General features: G+C 61.0%; 4 protein-coding genes across 14 annotated transcripts in view; 2 read left to right on the top strand and 2 right to left on the bottom strand.

The window, feature by feature from the left end:
- Positions 1-465: 465 nt before the first annotated feature.
- Positions 466-6,174, bottom strand: NDUFA11 (NADH:ubiquinone oxidoreductase subunit A11). Its single transcript, XM_055342725.1, is given in 5 exon segments — positions 466-647; positions 2,008-2,130; positions 2,221-2,313; positions 6,064-6,120; positions 6,123-6,174. Coding segments are annotated over 5 exon segments (423 nt in total). The 5' UTR covers positions 6,160-6,174; the 3' UTR covers positions 466-534.
- Positions 6,175-7,154: 980 nt separating this feature from the next.
- On the top strand, positions 7,155-10,529 carry VMAC (vimentin type intermediate filament associated coiled-coil protein). The gene is made up of 2 exons (XM_055342724.1): positions 7,155-7,441; positions 8,603-10,529. The coding sequence occupies exons 1-2, from the start codon at positions 7,251-7,253 to the stop codon at positions 8,919-8,921; spliced, it is 510 nt and encodes a 169-aa protein (XP_055198699.1). The 5' UTR covers positions 7,155-7,250; the 3' UTR covers positions 8,922-10,529.
- Positions 10,530-11,859: 1,330 nt separating this feature from the next.
- On the top strand, positions 11,860-13,375 carry CAPS (calcyphosine). Its single transcript, XM_055342723.1, has 4 exons — positions 11,860-12,106; positions 12,182-12,359; positions 12,511-12,717; positions 12,792-13,375. The coding sequence occupies exons 1-4, from the start codon at positions 12,024-12,026 to the stop codon at positions 12,891-12,893; spliced, it is 570 nt and encodes a 189-aa protein (XP_055198698.1). The 5' UTR covers positions 11,860-12,023; the 3' UTR covers positions 12,894-13,375.
- A 1,082-nt stretch (positions 13,376-14,457) lies between these two features.
- The window catches only part of RANBP3 (RAN binding protein 3), a 53,346-nt gene continuing 52,380 nt past the window's right edge, over positions 14,458-15,423 (bottom strand). For 10 of the 11 annotated variants that reach the window (XM_055342712.1, XM_055342714.1, XM_055342715.1 and 7 more), the window contains 2 exons: positions 14,900-15,080; positions 14,458-14,794 (listed from right to left, as the gene is read on the bottom strand). In XM_055342712.1, the coding sequence (XP_055198687.1) occupies positions 14,751-14,794; positions 14,900-15,080 (225 nt within the window). In that variant the 3' untranslated portion in view covers positions 14,458-14,750. The remainder of the gene's footprint in view (positions 14,795-14,899; positions 15,081-15,423) is intronic. The other variant, XM_055342713.1, reaches the window with a different exon arrangement.

The following is a 15,423-nucleotide window of genomic DNA, read 5'->3' as shown; positions in this document are numbered from 1 at the left end:
TCCGAGGCTCCCTAAATCACTGGCCCTGACAGGTGGCGGCCGGTGAGGATCAGGATTCTTCTCTTGTCCCCACACAGGCCCCTGCTTCGCAGGCTCCTGGTGGCCTGTCAGCCACCTGTCGCACGGGGACAAGGTTCCTGGGCCAGCCTGTCTGGGGTGCTCTGCTTCAATGCCTAGGAATTTGGAGCCGACCGTGCGTGGGCCCTGGGTGTGTTTTCTGCGTGCTGTTGGCTTTGGGGTGGTGCCCAGAGAGGGGATGGCCTGTGACCTGTGGGAAGGGCTGTGGGTGGCGGTGGCCAGCTTCCCCCCAAGATGCCCCAGTTGGGGCCGCTGGCCCTGCCAGAAAAAACCCAGATGCCCTCTCTCCCGCTCCCTTGCTGGGCTGTTGCTGATGTGTCCCTATCACAGCCCTCCTGGGATGGGGCTTCATCCCAGAGAACAGGGGAGGAGGGGGAGACTCACACAAACAAGTATCCACATAATTTATTTTTAGTCACATGTGAGCCTTCCCGAAGAGCCGGGAGGCGGCGGGACTCACACCTTGGGCGGCGCAAACACCTTCCAGCCCTCCAGCTGGCCCATCTTGAGCAGCGCGGCCATCATGCCCATGTACGCGCAGGCGGCGGCTCCGATCCCGTAGCTGTGAGCTGCCAGAGTCGGGAGGGCGGTGTCAGGCATGTGCGGGGGGCCCCCCACAGCCGCCCCGGGAGCCCAGGAGCATGTCCTTCCCTCCAGGGTTAGGGGGACGCGGCCGTGGGCTCCACGAGGATGGAGTCAGGTGACCCTCTGGCTGAAGATGTGTGCCGAAACCCGGGAGCCGAGGCAAGAGGGACGTGGGAACCTGCACTGTCAGTCTGGGCCTGGGGGTGGGGGGCAGCCGCGCTGCTGAGAGGCTGGCGCTTTGCTGAGTTCCTGCCTATATCTGCTCTGGGGACCCTGAATGCAAGAGCACAGAGCTCCCCTGTGTGCCCGAGAGCTGTCGTTGGGCAGGGGGGTTGGCTTGCCATGTGCAAGGCTCACGCCCTCGGCAGGCTGCGGGGTGAGTCCAACCCCAGGATGCGTGGGCCTCCCTCCATGGTGCCCTCCCTCTGCCTGACTGGAACCTTCCACTAAGTGCTGGCAGGCTGGTGGGCCGGAGCAGCTGCCAGCCCTGAGGCTGTGGGAGGTGGAAAGAGCGGCGTCTGCTCCCTGTTCCAGGCGGCTCCACTGTGCTGGGCTGGCGCAGGGCCCCCACCCGGCCTCCCACTAGGGAGGCATCCTCTGCTGGTTCCCAGGTGACCTCGGACCACCTAAGCCCCCTCTCTGAGCCAAATTCCTGCAACTCTAGGTGGGGATGGTGAGGGCAGCTCCCCTGCAGGGCTGTGGGTTCAGTCAATTAGGGCTCTGGGCGCTCGGAGAGGGATGGCTGTGCAAGGACCGTGCACCTTCTCCATTCACAGTTAGTGGCTGAGATAGACAGTGACCTTGGGTTCTCTGACAAAGTGCAGTAGAGGAGGGTGGTTTGGAATGAGGGCAGTGGGGGGTCTCAGATCATACACAGGGGGGTTTGGACAGTGAGAGAGGGAGCTGTGCTGACATCTGAGTAAACAGCACTCCAGGAAGAAGACACAGCACATGCAAAGGCACTGGGGCAGGACTGGGCCTGGCTTGGAGGGACTAGCAAGGCAGTTTGTGTGGCTCATACACAGTGAGCAAGGGGGAGAGAGGGAGGAGGCGGGGTGGGTTGTGCAGGGCCTTGGGGGTCATGCTGAATGCCGTAGGGAGCCTCAGGAGGGTTTATGGGCTTGGTGAGGTAGACATGCAGTAGGTGCTTTTAAGCAAAGCAGCTCTTATTATTACTGAACTGGGTGGTGGCAGAGGTTGAAAAGCACTGGAAGGTTTCACAGGGGCTGCCCTCTCCTTTGCTGCGGTGAGCATGCCACACACCTGGCCCCTGCCCAGTCCCCGGTCCGGGATAGAACAGGGGGGTCGTGGCTGGTGGAGGTCAGGGGTGGGGGGCTCACTCACTGCGTGCTCCCAGGGTCAGGCCTCCGGCGCAGCCTCCGATGAAGTAGTTCAGAGGGTCATCGGGCTTCTCTCGGACCTGGGCGCTGATGCAGGAGGTGAGGCCAAATATAGCACCGATGGCGGCTGTTGGGGTGCAGGTGGGGGGTGAGTGCTGATCAGGGCCCAGGGGCCAGTGCCAGGAGGGCCCCTAAGGAGAAACCAAGGCTAGCTCACCTGCAGTGAAGGTGTATCGCCCTGTCCTCGCCACTCCCTCCAGGAAAGAGTCTGGGGGCTGAAGCGTGACACTGTAGGCAGAGAAGACCAGGCCTGTGGGACGAGAGCGGGTGGGGTGTGTTGGACTAGAGCCTGGGCACTGAGACCAGGAGCGGCCCTGGCTGGGGGCAGCCCCCTCCACTATGAGGGAAATCCTCTCTCCGTCCGTCCCCACAGCACCCACCAGGAAGCTCCTAGCACCACCCCTGCACCCAGGAAGGGACTATTCTGGGGTTCACGCAGGGCCTCACAGCTGCTGAGCAGCCAGGGTGGGATTCCAGCTCCGCCTACTGCCCTAACACCTGGGCTCTCACACCACCTCTGGGCCCCAGGCCTCCCACCACCCTCCACAGGGCACAGGGCCCCAGGCAGTGGACACGAGAACGGGCCTGGGGCCTAAGGGGCTGGGCTGCTCCCTGGCCTCGAGTGCCAGCAGAGACAGCACAGCTGCATCCCACAGAGCTTGGCACCCAGGCCCTGCTCCCCGCTCCCATCCAAAGCTCCATTCTCCCATGGGGCCCAGGGCTCCTTGGCCTAATCCTCCTTGGTGGAGAGCTGGCTCCCGGGGCTGCCAAGGCCTATTGCTCGTCATCCTTGGGCCCCCTCCCTGCTGGCAGCTTGGGCCCAGGCCCCTCCCTCACACCTGGCTGCGTCGGCAGCCGCTCCTGCCCACCTGGCCTCACCACTCCGGTCAGCTTTTCCATCTCTGCTGCTGCCCTGGCTGCCCTGCCCGACACTGGCTTTTACGCACGAGGGGCCTGGGAGGGGCTGGGCCTGGAGTTGAGCGCCAGGTGGGTGGTGAGGCCCGAGGCTCTATCGTGGCGCATCCTGAGCAAACACTGCTCCGGGCTGGCGTGTGGGTCTGGGGGGAGGCCAATGCGAGGCCCTGGGCAGCTGCCCCCACCAGACCCTCCTCAGTGTGGGGGCAAGACCAGGGCCCACCTGGCTGGCACCGAGTCACCAGAGACAGTCCAACACGGAGCTCCCCATCCTCCAGCTGACCCTGCTCAGGGCAGGCGCCACACCCCTCCTCCCGCTGAGACGCCCAGCACAGCCCAGGCGCCACAGGGACCTCCCAGGGCCAGCCCATCCCAATCAGACTGCCAGTTCACTTTCCACACTGCGCACAGAGGGTGCCCCCGCCACCCCAAACCCCTCAGAAGTCCCAGAACTGGAGTGAATGACCCAGGAGTCCACCATTATCCCCGGTCAAAGCCTGCCCCACCTCACTGTCTCCTAGCCATCATCTGATATGGTGACCTGCTGCGGCCCACCCTCCCCTGATCCCATCCGCAGGGACTCCCCATCCACCCTGTCCCCTGAGTCCCCTCCACACACAGTCCTTGCCCTGGCCACCCTCATGAGTAGATCAGCAGGCCTGGATTTGCACACCGGCACAGGAGAAGCCCTACCGACTCCGGCCTTTCCACGGCCCCCATCACCCCACAAAAGGCCGCCTTCCCAGCCTCCTCCTGCTCCTGGCTCTCTCTCGGCCTCCAGCAGTCACCTCCAGGACCTCCAGGCACGGTGCACTCGACCCTCTCTTCCCACCTCCACAGCGACTGCGTGCTGTCATTCATTCTCACAGCCACTGTGTGCCCTCATCATTCATTCTTCATTCATTCATTCATTCATTCATTCATTCATCTGCTGTGTACCTTCATTCACTGACAGTCATTCATGAACTGTGTCCTAAGTCACTCACTCACTACTCATCATCCATCTATCAAGAGTTACTGGGTGCGTGCATTCATTCATTCATCCATTCACTCGATCCATTCAGGGTTACTGTGCCCACAGGGTGCCGCGCTCTGCTAGAGGTGGTACAGGCCCCCTGTACTCCAGGGGCTCACCATCTCAGGAGAGCCAGCCCGGACACCAGAGGGTTCTCTCTGTGAGGCTGCAGGGGACATGGGGAATGAGGGAGGGGAAGGTGAGGGAGGACCCAGGAGCCAGGTCCTGCAGGCTGAATGGAGCTGGCCAGCTGGGGAACGCGGGCGGACGAAGTGAGCAGCACTCACGCAGAGGGACGCCTCGAAGGCTCACGGGAGCCGGTGGCCACCCCAAGTCCGAGGCTCTCAGCGACGGCCTGATGTGGCACCTGTCAGAGGTTCCCACCCACACTCCCTGGGCTCCTCACCAACTCAGTGGCACCCTGCTCCTGGAACGTGCCTAGCCTCCCCTAAGAGCCTCCTGAGACTTCAGTGCCCCCATGGCCTGTGCCTTTGTGGTCACACATGGGCACCCCCCACTCACAGACACCAGCATTAATGTCTTTCTCAGACTCAAAATCCCCTACACCGGGGATCCCTGGGTGGCTCAGCGGTTTGGCGCCTGCCTTTGGCCCAGGGCGCGATCCTGGAGTCCCGGGATCAAGTCCCGCATCAGGCTCCCGGCATGGAGCCTGCTTCTCCCTCCTCCTGTGTCTCTGCCTCTCTCTCAATCTCTGTGTCTGTCATGAATAAATAAATAAATCTTAAAAAAAAAAAATCCCCTACACCCTCCGCTTCTCCAAGTCGGCCTGAAGGCCCCACATGCCCCTTGGGCGACCCCCTCCCACTTTAATTTCCCTTCAGACACAACCATGACCAACCTCCCCAAAGTCCTGCCAGGCATCCCCCAATGCCAGCATCTCCCTGGAAGAATGTGCCGGAGTAACATCCCCCTACAGCCCCACCCCCACCCCCCACGGAAACCCTGCTTTGCGCCTCTACTGTCCCAACCACTTGCCACTCGAGCAGACTCCACATGACCCATCCGCAGGGACTTCCCATCCACCCTGTCCCCTGAGTCCCCTCCACATGGACGCTACAGGCACAGTCCTCGCCCCGGCCACCCTCATGAGTAGATCAGCAGGCCTGGATTTGCACACCGGCTCCTAAAGATCCTGGGGTACTTAACACACTTCTCTGACCTTCAGCCTCCACCTCTGAGAAATGGGCACAATAATCGTTGCTCTCACTACACACGCAGAAAACGGTAGGGATTGATCAGGTTAGGGCCCCCTTAACCCAAATGCCCCCCGGGGCGGGGGGGGGGGGACTCAATTTCTGCCAGGCCCCGTTTCAGGAGCTGGAGAGATGGAGGTGGCCAAAACCATCCTTCCTGCTCCTCAGAGAGACGGGAAGGGGCGAGAGCTCCGTGTCCCCTGCAGGAGGGTGCTAGGGCTGTGAGCCCCCTTATGCCCTCCCAAGGCTACCCTTGCAGTAGCTCCCGACGCGCCTCACCTGTGACCCCCTCAGCACCCCAGAACCCCTTCGGTGGTCCCAATAAAAGCTTCAGGTATCCCTAACCATCCCGTCTCACTCCAGAACGTTCTCAAACTTCTCTACCCACCGAGACACACCAATAATTACCCATAATCCCCCCCAAATGGCCTCAACTTACCCTGTCAAGTCTCAAGAAACCCCAGCTCCTCTGACCCCGCTGGTGACCCTCTCCCACTCGACGACTTCCGCGGAGCCCGGGGACAGCTTCGACAAGGACTGCTGATGACCCCGGTGACCCGCCTGTCACACGTACCCTCCTCGCTGCGCTCCAGCTCTGCCGGAGCCGCTTCACGCACCAGCTGCTCGGGGACGCCCCCGACACCCCCCGACGACCACGTGTCACCCCGTGAGCCCCCAGCGCCCGCGCGGCCCCGTCGGACGGCTCCCAGTGGCCCTGTCGCCTTCCCGCGCCCTCTGGATTAGTCCAACAGCCCCACAAGGCCTACCCAGCCACCGGCGCCGCCCCGGACGGCCCGGCGCCCACCTCAGGCCACCTCCCCGCACCCTGTGCCCTCGGGGCGCGGCCGGCGCTCACCAGCGGCGCCGCTGACGGCGGTGCTGGCGTAGGTCTTGCGGTGGCACTCGGTGCCATCGGGATGTCCAGGTACTGCTGAAGGAGCGTGCGCGCCATGGCGAGCACCCCCGGCCCCGCAGCGCACCGCCGGCCGGCCCCCCGCGCCCAAGGGCAGCCGCCGCTCGTCTCGCGAGACTTCCTGGGCGGCGCGCGCAGCCTCGCGCACGGAGGGGCCGACAACAAGCGCGCAACTTTATTGAGCGCCGCGGACACAGACACGGTACTGGCGTAAAGGAAGCGCGCGTGCACCCCCCAAGCCGATTTCAGGAGGGAGAAACTGAGGTCAGCCAGCGTCAGTGAAGGCAGACGGGTCTCGCTAGGTTTCGCTCGCAAGGTCCTAGGTTAAGAAAGGTTTGACTCCCGGAGCGGGCGGAGGGGGCGGTCCTAGCCCAGGGGCGGGACTATCTCCAAGCGCAGATTGGGGCGCGGGGCGGGGCTCCCGCTGATAGGAGGCGGGGCACAGCGGCAACGTGACCACGCCCAGCGCCGGAATCTGCGTGGGGGCGTGGCTACGCCCCGCCAGTCCCGCGGGGTCGGAACCGCGTGCGACTGTTTGGGGGCGTGGCCAGGCCCGGGGGCGTGGCCAGACCGCGGCGGGGAAGGGTACGGGTCCCAGGGCTAGTGCTTAAGCCTGGCGTCGGCGAGCCCTGGGCTGGAGGAGGTACGCGCTGGGTCTGGGGGCGTGGCCAGGGCCGGAGACACGCCCCGAAGGGGACTTGGCCAATCCGGGGCCGCCGTTCGGGTGGACCGGAGAGAGGCACGGCCCGGGGCGTGGCCAGGCCGCCGGGCCCGCAGGACGCCGACCAATCCTGGTGTCGGCTTCCTGGTGGGGCGGGGCCTGTCTCGAGGGAGCGACCAGTCCCCTTGCGGGAGCCTGACCTGGGCGCCCCGCCGAAGACCCCGGCCCGCCTGGGGGCGTGGCTCGCCAGGACCGTGGCCAATCTCAGAGTTAGGCCGGGCTCGGGGGCGGGGTTTTCAGGTGCCGGAACCAGCGAGGGTGCTTGGGTTTGAGGAGGGCGCGGCCCATCGGGCTGCGGCCAATCGCGCCGAGGTCCTGAGCGGGCCTCCGGGGGCGGGGCCCCCACGGAGGCGCGGCCTCGGGGCGGGGCCGGGGCCGGTTCCGGGCCGCCCGGGACAGCGCCGGGGCCATGTCGGCGCCGCAGCCGCTGCAGATCCGCGAGGCGAACGCGCACCTGGCGGCTGTGCACCGGCGCGCCGCGGAGCTGGAGGCGCGGCTGGACGCGGCGGAGCGCACAGTGCGCGCCCAGGCCGAGCGCCTGGCCCGCCACGACCAACAGCTGCGCGCTGCCCTGGACGAGCTGGGCCGCGCCAAGGACTGGTGAGGCCCGGGGCGGCCAGGTGGACTTCTCGGAGGTGGGCGGAGGCGGAGCCCAGACTGGAAGGGGAGGAAAGGCGCGGGAACCGCGTGCGTTCACGTGTGGGCTGAGCTACTGGTGGTGCTGGATTCAAAAACAAACACCAAAAACCTCGGATGAGTCACCAGCATGCAAAGTTAAGAGGCGCCACACAAGTGTGGATTTCTAACTTAAAACAGCCCGTTTTTCCATAATGCAAAATCGGCTCTTTCCGAGTGGTGCAGGGGTCACTGACCTCCTAGGTATTGGGAGCCATGGCAGATTCTGGGGCAGAGGAGGAGATCATACCTGCAGTTTTGAAGAGCCTCTCTAGTTTTGAGGAGGCGCTGAGGATGGAAAGGGATGAGGCAAACGCCCAGGGTGGAAGGAGGGCTGGCCCCCGGGTGGGAAAGGAGCTGCTTGGGCCCATTCATTCATCTTTACCGAGTCCCTGCTAGGTGTCAGGTACTGTGCTGTGCGCTGGAGCACCTAAGTGAGACCTACGGAGCACAGCCCTTTGGCAGACACATCACTAGGCAGTTACAGCATGGGGCGGTTGGGGTTGTGATGGAAGGGCACATAGGGCTCTCAGGGGGCCTACATGAAGGCTTCCTGGAGGAGGAGCCATCTAACCTGAGCAACAAACAGGAAAAGATGTAGCGGAAAAAGGAATTGCAGGGAGGCGATTAGGGAGTTTTAGTCTGCTCTGGCTGCCCTTACACAATACCACAGGCTAGGGGGCTTAAACAAGTGAAATTTTCTCACAGTTCTGGAGGCTGGACAGTCCAACCGACAGATTCAGTTCCTGGTGACAGATTCTCTTCCTGGTTTGCAGATTGTCATCTTGCTGTGTGCTCACATGGCCAGAGAGCAAGCTCCCTGGTGTCTCTTCTTAGAAGGGCACTACTTCTCTGAGGGCCCCACCCTCATGAGCTCCTCCCAAAGGCTCCATCTCCAAATAGATCACACTGGGGGGTAGGGATTCAGCATAAGAATTTTGAGGAGACACATTCAGTCCTTAACAAGGGGGACTCGAAGCAGAGGTGAGGAGCATGGTCTTTATCCCGATGGTGATGGGGAGCCCCGGGAGGTCCTGGGGCAGGGAGGAGGATTGTCCGTAACTGCCCTGTCTTGCCTTCTGCCAGTGAGATTGCCGCTCTCCAGGAGCAGTTGCTGACCTCCGAGGCCACTGTCCACAGCCTGCAGGCTGCTGTGCGCCAGAGGGATGAGCTCATTGGGCAGTTGCAGCCCCGGGCGGAGCTGCTGCAGGACATCTGCCGTCGCCGGCCGCCCCTGGCTGGGCTGCTGGCTGCCCTGGCGGAGGCTGAACGCCTGGGGCCCCTGCCGACCAGAGACCCCGGCCACCCCCTCCCTGGTGGGCCCAGTCCTCGCCTTGCCAACAGTACTGGGGAAGAGCAAGACAGGGACCACCTCCAGCCAGCAGTGTTTGGGACCACTGTGTGAGCCCTGGAGCAGATCACAGAATGGAGACAGAGTTCCACTGCTGTGGGTCCACTGGGTCCTCGGGGGTCACCAGTGTCCCTGAGGGGACCCTGTGGCAGAGCCATAATCCTTTCCAAGCATCAAAACCTGCTAAAAAGTCATGGGTTTCAAACAGGAAGCGCAAGGGCCAATGGCAGATGTTTAGCCCAGACAGTTTTTTTTTTTTTTTAATATTTTATTTTTAAGTAATCTCTACACCCAATGTAGGGCTTGAACTTACAACCCTGAGATCAAGAGTCGTATGTTCTAGCAACTGAGCTGGCCAGGCACCCTTGTTTTTCTTTTTTTAAAACAAAACTTTAAATCAATCAACTTGTTGAAAAATTGGCGACGTTTCGCAAAAATCTGGATTTCCGGCTTCAGTCTTGGCCACGCCTGCTTGGGTCTGAGCTCAGGATACCCTCTTTAGCCAAAGTGTGAGGTCCAGTTGGCTTCCTCCAATCTCTTAGGGCTGGACGTCTGGCCCCCGAAACATCTGAGTTTGAGACCTCTGTCACTTGTGGAGGCAGACGGCATCAAGTTCTTTGTCCTTTTTCCCGTCCGCCCTGATTTTCGTTCCTGTGGAAGCGTCCCTCATCCCAGGCTAAAGCTTTTTCTTATTCTTCATCCCAGACCGGAATCGGGAACCTCAAGCCTTGTGTCGTTTTGCCTTGGTTATATGAAGACAATTTTTAAATGCTAGGATCTTTCCCGCCTGTCCTTCCCTCAACTTTCAACGCAGGAGGAAGGGCGTGTGCCTGTGTGAGCCACGCGGACGTGCTGGCGTCCCTCGGCCTAGTACCTTTGCGTGGGCCGTTCCCCCCACCCATGCTCTTCCCCCAGGTGTCACGTGATCTCTGCTCAGCTGTCACCTCCCAGGGGCCTTCCCGGCCTACCTTCTGTGAACTCATCCCCTCCCGTTCTGTTTTCTTCAAGGAATGTCCTGTTGTCAGAATGTAAGCTCCTTGAGGACAGGGCTTTTGTTCTTTTTCACCAGCGCCAGGTGCGCCCTGGGGCCTCCGAAGGAACAGGATGGGTTTGTAGGCCCTGGAGGGAGCCAGGGGCCCCCAGCACATCCGATGAAGCCCCAGCCAGTTCAGCTTTTGTAGCAAGCAGCTCGCTCCTTTTTTATATTGTCCAGAGGATCTATTTTTAAACTCTCTCTCTCTCTCTTTTTTTTTATGCTGCCGTTCTTGGCCAGAGACATTCAGGGTGCTGTGTTTTTATTTTTGTTTAGTTTTTTTTTTTTAAATCAAACCAGGGAACCCTGTGCCTTTCTCTGGCCAGCCGAAGTGCCCAGCCTGGTACCATGCTAGCCGTTTTCTCGCCTTACTCAGGGAACTGTCACACCAGGAACCGCCAAGGGGCAGGGCCTATTTTGGCCTGGAAAGTTCAGCGTCCGTCCCCAGCCCTTCCGATGGTGCTGCCTGCTTGCCTGGCGTCTAACAGTGGCCCCTCAGTGCAGTCACAATGGCCCCATTTTCTCTGGATGAGTAAGGGGGGCTGCTTGTCTGAGGGGAAGGCAGGCTGAGGCCTGTCGGAGCTTAAGAATAAATTGAATGTTTTCTTGGCCTTGGTCCTTCCTCCTTTCTTCCTGTGTGGGGGGTGGAGAGGTGGCCGGGTGGGGTCCTGCTGGGCAGGGAGAAACAAGTTGCAGTCACTGGAGCGTGTGTCTAATCTTTGCAGCCCCGGCTTGGCCCACTTTACAGCTATGGAAAGTGAGGTTCAGTGTAAAGTCAACTGGCCTCCGGGCTGCGAGGGCCTGGGCCACTTCCAATTTCTGGAGGGGTTCTGGAGGGGTCACTGTTGACATTCTGATTCTCTGCAAGATGAGGAGATGCCAAAACAAGAGTTACAATAACTGTGGTTATATCTTACATTTTTCTATGGGAAAAAAAATATGATTTTTGTAACCCTCGTGAAAAACACAATGGGGTATTTTCTCTGCCCACTTGAAGAAGTTATGGACTGCGGCGAGCCACCAGAATGTCACCGCAGTTTCTCATAAAGCTGACAGTGTTGCATCAGCTGTGGCCTGAACCTGGGCCTGCGTGCAATCCGTGGGTTGGTTTCTGACAGCAACAGCACTTCCAATACCACCATTGTGCTGTGTCTAAGTCCAGGCTTTGAAAAGCCTCTGATGACCTCTGGGTCCCTGCAGCGGATGGGTCCCTCAATGGGGGCCACATTTCATGTCCTGGGAAATCCAACATCATTTTCAGTCCTGTCAGTGTAATGCTCTCAGGTGGCAGAGGTGTCCAAAGCATAGATCGGAGGCCTTCTGTGATGGTGGCCTCGGTTCTTGGTTTACATTGGGGGGTCAGGGCCAATTCTTTGTTTGGAACTGCAGTCCCCTGGCTCTCTCAGCTTGTTATGAGCAAGACCAAGTGATGTTTGAAAACTGAAAAAACCAACCACTGAAAGCCCCACATCGGTCCCTGAATAACTTCCAAGGACTGCTTTGTCTGACTTCATGTTGAAACAATCCGTAAGACTGCTGTGTCCTGGCTCAGCCACACTGGTCTGAAATCCAGGACCCAGGCCCTTGTGAACTTGGATCCCTAAGCAGCTCTGGCTGTTGCCCTGTGAAAAGGGGCAGGGGACCTGCTCCAGGTCACACAGGAATTGGGTCTGGAACCTTCTCAGCCACGGCCCACCTCTCCTGCTTGTGGCCAGGCAGGGGGACCCCCCCTGCTCCCCCCATCTAGGTCTGGCTCTATCCCAGACCTGGGGACTGCAAGGCTGGGAGTGAGCAGGACAGGGTGGGCAGTGGTGCCAGCAAGACCACCTTGTCCCTCTCGGCCCTGCCCCACCCCCCAAGGGCTACGAGGCACTGGCACGGTGAGGGTTACAGCCGGGGCCCCTCCCAGTCTCCTGAGCTACTGTCCCTTAGCAACCGCCCTGCCGCGCTGCCAACACTGGGCAAAGCGGGCGGGAGCCAGAGGAGTGGCTGTCTGGACTCCAGGGTAGTCGAAAGCCAGGTGAACAGGTAGTTGGCCAGGGCAGGCTTGTGGCACCGACCACAGCCTGGTCAGTCGAGTGGGAATCCTTCCTCAAACTCTCCCCCAGCCAGCCTGACCCAGCATGGATGCCGTGGACGCCACTGTGGAGAAGCTCCGGGCCCAGTGCCTGTCCCGAGGGGCCTTGGGCATCCAGGGCCTGGCCAGGTGAGCCATCCCCTTGAACATTCCTGATCCCCAGCCCCAGGGACCACCTTCTCACTGTACCCCATGCCCCTCAAGGTTTTTCCGCCGCCTGGACCGGGACAGGAGCCGATCCCTGGACTCCAGGGAACTCCAGCGGGGCCTGGCTGAGCTGGGACTGGTGCTGGACACGGCTGAAGCGGAGGGCGTGTGCAGGCGCTGGGACCGTGATGGCAGCGGGACGCTGGACCTGGAGGAGTTCCTGAGGGCACTGCGGGTGAGACCCTTCGCCCTGCTGTCTGGTGTGCCGAGCTCTCGGTGGCCTTGTCTGTGTTGGTGCAGACGCTTGATGCCTGGGAGCCCTAGTGCTCTGGACTAGACCCCCCCCCCCCGCCAAGTCACTAAGTCACTACCTGCTTCCTTTCCAGCCCCCCATGTCCCAGGCCCGGGAGGCAGTCATTGCAGCTGCATTTGCCAAGCTGGACCGCAGCGGGGATGGTGTGGTGACCGTGGATGACCTCCGGGGGGTGTACAGTGGCCGCGCCCACCCCAAGGTACAAAGTGGGGAGTGGACCGAGGAGGAGGTGCTCCGCCGCTTCCTGGACAACTTCGACTCCTCCGAGAAGGACGGGCAGGTGGGTGCCCACAGACACCCCTACCCATTCCGCCCAGGTCTCTGGCCCCTACTTAGAGCCTGTCTGCCCCCCAGGTCACACTGGCTGAATTCCAGGACTACTACAGCGGTGTGAGCGCCTCCATGGACACAGATGAGGAGTTTGTGGCCATGATGACCAGCGCCTGGCAGCTGTGAGCCATCATGCACGTTTGCTCAGCCAGCCCCACTGTAGCGTAGGACCCCCACCCTGGCCCTTTCTCACCTAGGCAGCCCCCAAGGCGGAGGCCACAGGACCAGCTGGGCCAGGTCTCAGAGGACCTGGCTTGGCCACTAGATGCAAGTAGGACAAAGGTTCCGAGAATGGGTCACTGGCTCAGGACCCCAGGGAGTAAGGCCCTCCCAGTCCGTGCTGTGCAGACCTCAGGCCTCACAAAGCTCTGCAGTTGCCCCTCCTCACTAGGCTTCCTCTTGGTTCTGCTCAGTGAATCTTTGGCCCTGCTAGCACCCCCACCTACCCCTCCCACCACTTGAGATTGCACCCCCACCCTAAAGCCAGGGGCCGGGAAGCAAACAGCTCTTCTGTGAAGCAAAGCTCAGCATGGAGGCGGCTAGTCTTGGAAGGCAGCCAAGCTCGGTCACCTGCCTGGTGGACCTGGAGTGTGGGGCAGGGGCCAGGGGCCCGCAGACAGGCCAGGCTGCTCTGGGAGGTGGAGGCTGTTCCTGGCCAGGCTGTCCAGCTTCCTGAGGCCCCTAGGGCATGCAGGAGGCCAGGGTTTTAGTTAAAAGTTTTAATGTAGTTCCCAAATACATTTCATATGACAATCTTACATAAATGTTCCAAAACACATGGGCATTATCTGGTTTTACTTGTCACTAGGTGGCTAAGGCTTAAAGCAGAGAAGTGTGACCGGATCTGCTGGGAGGGCCTTTGGTGTCTTCCCATGGCTCAGGCTCGGGGTACACACAACCGACCCAAGGTGTGGGCGACACAGCTGTGGAGTCGAAGCCTTCCCCTCACCCCCTGAGGGCGGCGCTGGGCACTTTCCTTGGAAATCCCTCAGAGCCCTGTGCACAGGGCCCTTCTTCGAAGGCTGTCCCAGGTGGCTCTAGACCATGTTCCAAGGTAGGGGTGGGCATGGCACTCGCTCCTGTGTGTGCTGCGAGTGTGGGAGACGGTTGGTTACCTGGAACCAGTCCCCCTGCCCCCTCCTCAGAAGGCCCTGGTAAGGTCCCCCTCTGCCTACCACAGAGGCCCCTGGTCCTGGATGGTCTGGGAGGCAGTGACGTCCAGGGCTGGGCAAGGAATGGCCAGCAGCAGGAAGGCGTACACTTGGGTACCAGATGACAGGTGACCGACGTGACAGGGAAAGGCAGAGGGTGGCTGGGGACCCTCCCAGGCCCGGTGACCCTTTTTTAGGTAACCTCTCTCCAATCCCCATGACTGGGCCTGGAGCAACCTTGAGTGGGGGGAACAAGTACAGGCCTGACACTCTCCTCCACACAGAGCCCAGGAGCCCAAGGAGGAGGGGGGATGTGGCTCAATGCACAGGAGAGTCTTAACCTAAGAACCCAAACACAAAGCCTTGGGGGAAAAAAGATCTAAAAATATAAGCCCCAAATCAGAGTGTGGGAACCTGGAGTAGTTAAGAGAGCGTCCAGCAGGCCCAGTGTTTATACTTGTATGGACAGAGCCGGTGGCCTGGGCGGCGGCAGAGAGGCCAGAAACATGAGGGAGGGGTGAAGAAACAAGGTGTCCCAGTCCCAGTGAGAAGCCGTGACAAGTCTTAATGTGCCATTTCAATTCAAAGGAGGGGAGGGAAGAAATGTTCTTTTTCGTTTTGCTCATCAATATGATGAGGTCTCGTGTCCCAAACCACATTCAGGCAGTTCCCGAGTCTGCTTCTGAACGGGACATGCGGATCCGAACTGTGGCCAACCCAGCGGGGAGTGTGGTTCCCGAGCCCTGCGCCTCCACACTGCCGGTGGGGCGGGGCGGGCGGGCAGGCAGACAGACGGAAAAGCAGCAGGCTCGCGGGCAGCCGGCTCCCGGCGCTATGTGCTTCCAGCCGTCTGCCCATCCCCTTCCTCGCTGGCACCTGTTGGGAAGCAGTGGCCTCACCGTCAGGTCTCCACCCTGGATGGAGCCCCATTCCCCTGGGTCAGGCTCCCCGTACCCTCCAGGGCTGGGACCACTGGCTCACCACCTCCGGTGGCCCCCGACGGAGCCAGGACGTCCTCGTCACTGTCGTCCTCATTGGACGGGGCTGCCCCAGGTTCAGGGGCAGGCATCTTGGCTTCCTGCTCCTGCTCCACGCGGCTGCGCAGGGCCAGGATGCGATGGTGCAGAGCTGCATACAGCTGGCCCGTGTCCTTGGAACTTGCCTGGGAGAGGCAGAGGGAAGCAGTGGGTTATAAGATCTCTTGGTTGGGGTGTGTGCTGCCCCCTGTGATGGCATGCCACAATCCCTAGGGTGTGTCTGGGGAGGAGCCTATCCCTCTCTCCTCAGAAAACTCAGGGACAGCAGACGGAAGCTTCTGATGCCCCAGGGCCCGTCCTTCCCGGGGCTCAGCTGGGATGACAGCAGTGATGCAGGGCCACTCCTGTCTCCCCTCCACCGATCTGTTCTGACTTGCTTCTTTTGGAAACTGGCTGGCCTAGAGGCCTCCCTGTTCGCTCCCCGACCCATACCCTCAGTGTAGAGCGCTGACTGCTGTACCACAGAGC

Source organism: Nyctereutes procyonoides, unplaced genomic scaffold (genome assembly GCF_905146905.1).
Source record: "Nyctereutes procyonoides isolate TBG_1078 unplaced genomic scaffold, NYPRO_anot_genome, whole genome shotgun sequence".
NCBI classification, from domain to species: Eukaryota; Metazoa; Chordata; class Mammalia; order Carnivora; family Canidae; genus Nyctereutes; species Nyctereutes procyonoides.
The sequence above is the reverse complement of the archived record's forward strand: the minus strand, read 5'-3'. Positions and strand labels throughout refer to the sequence as shown.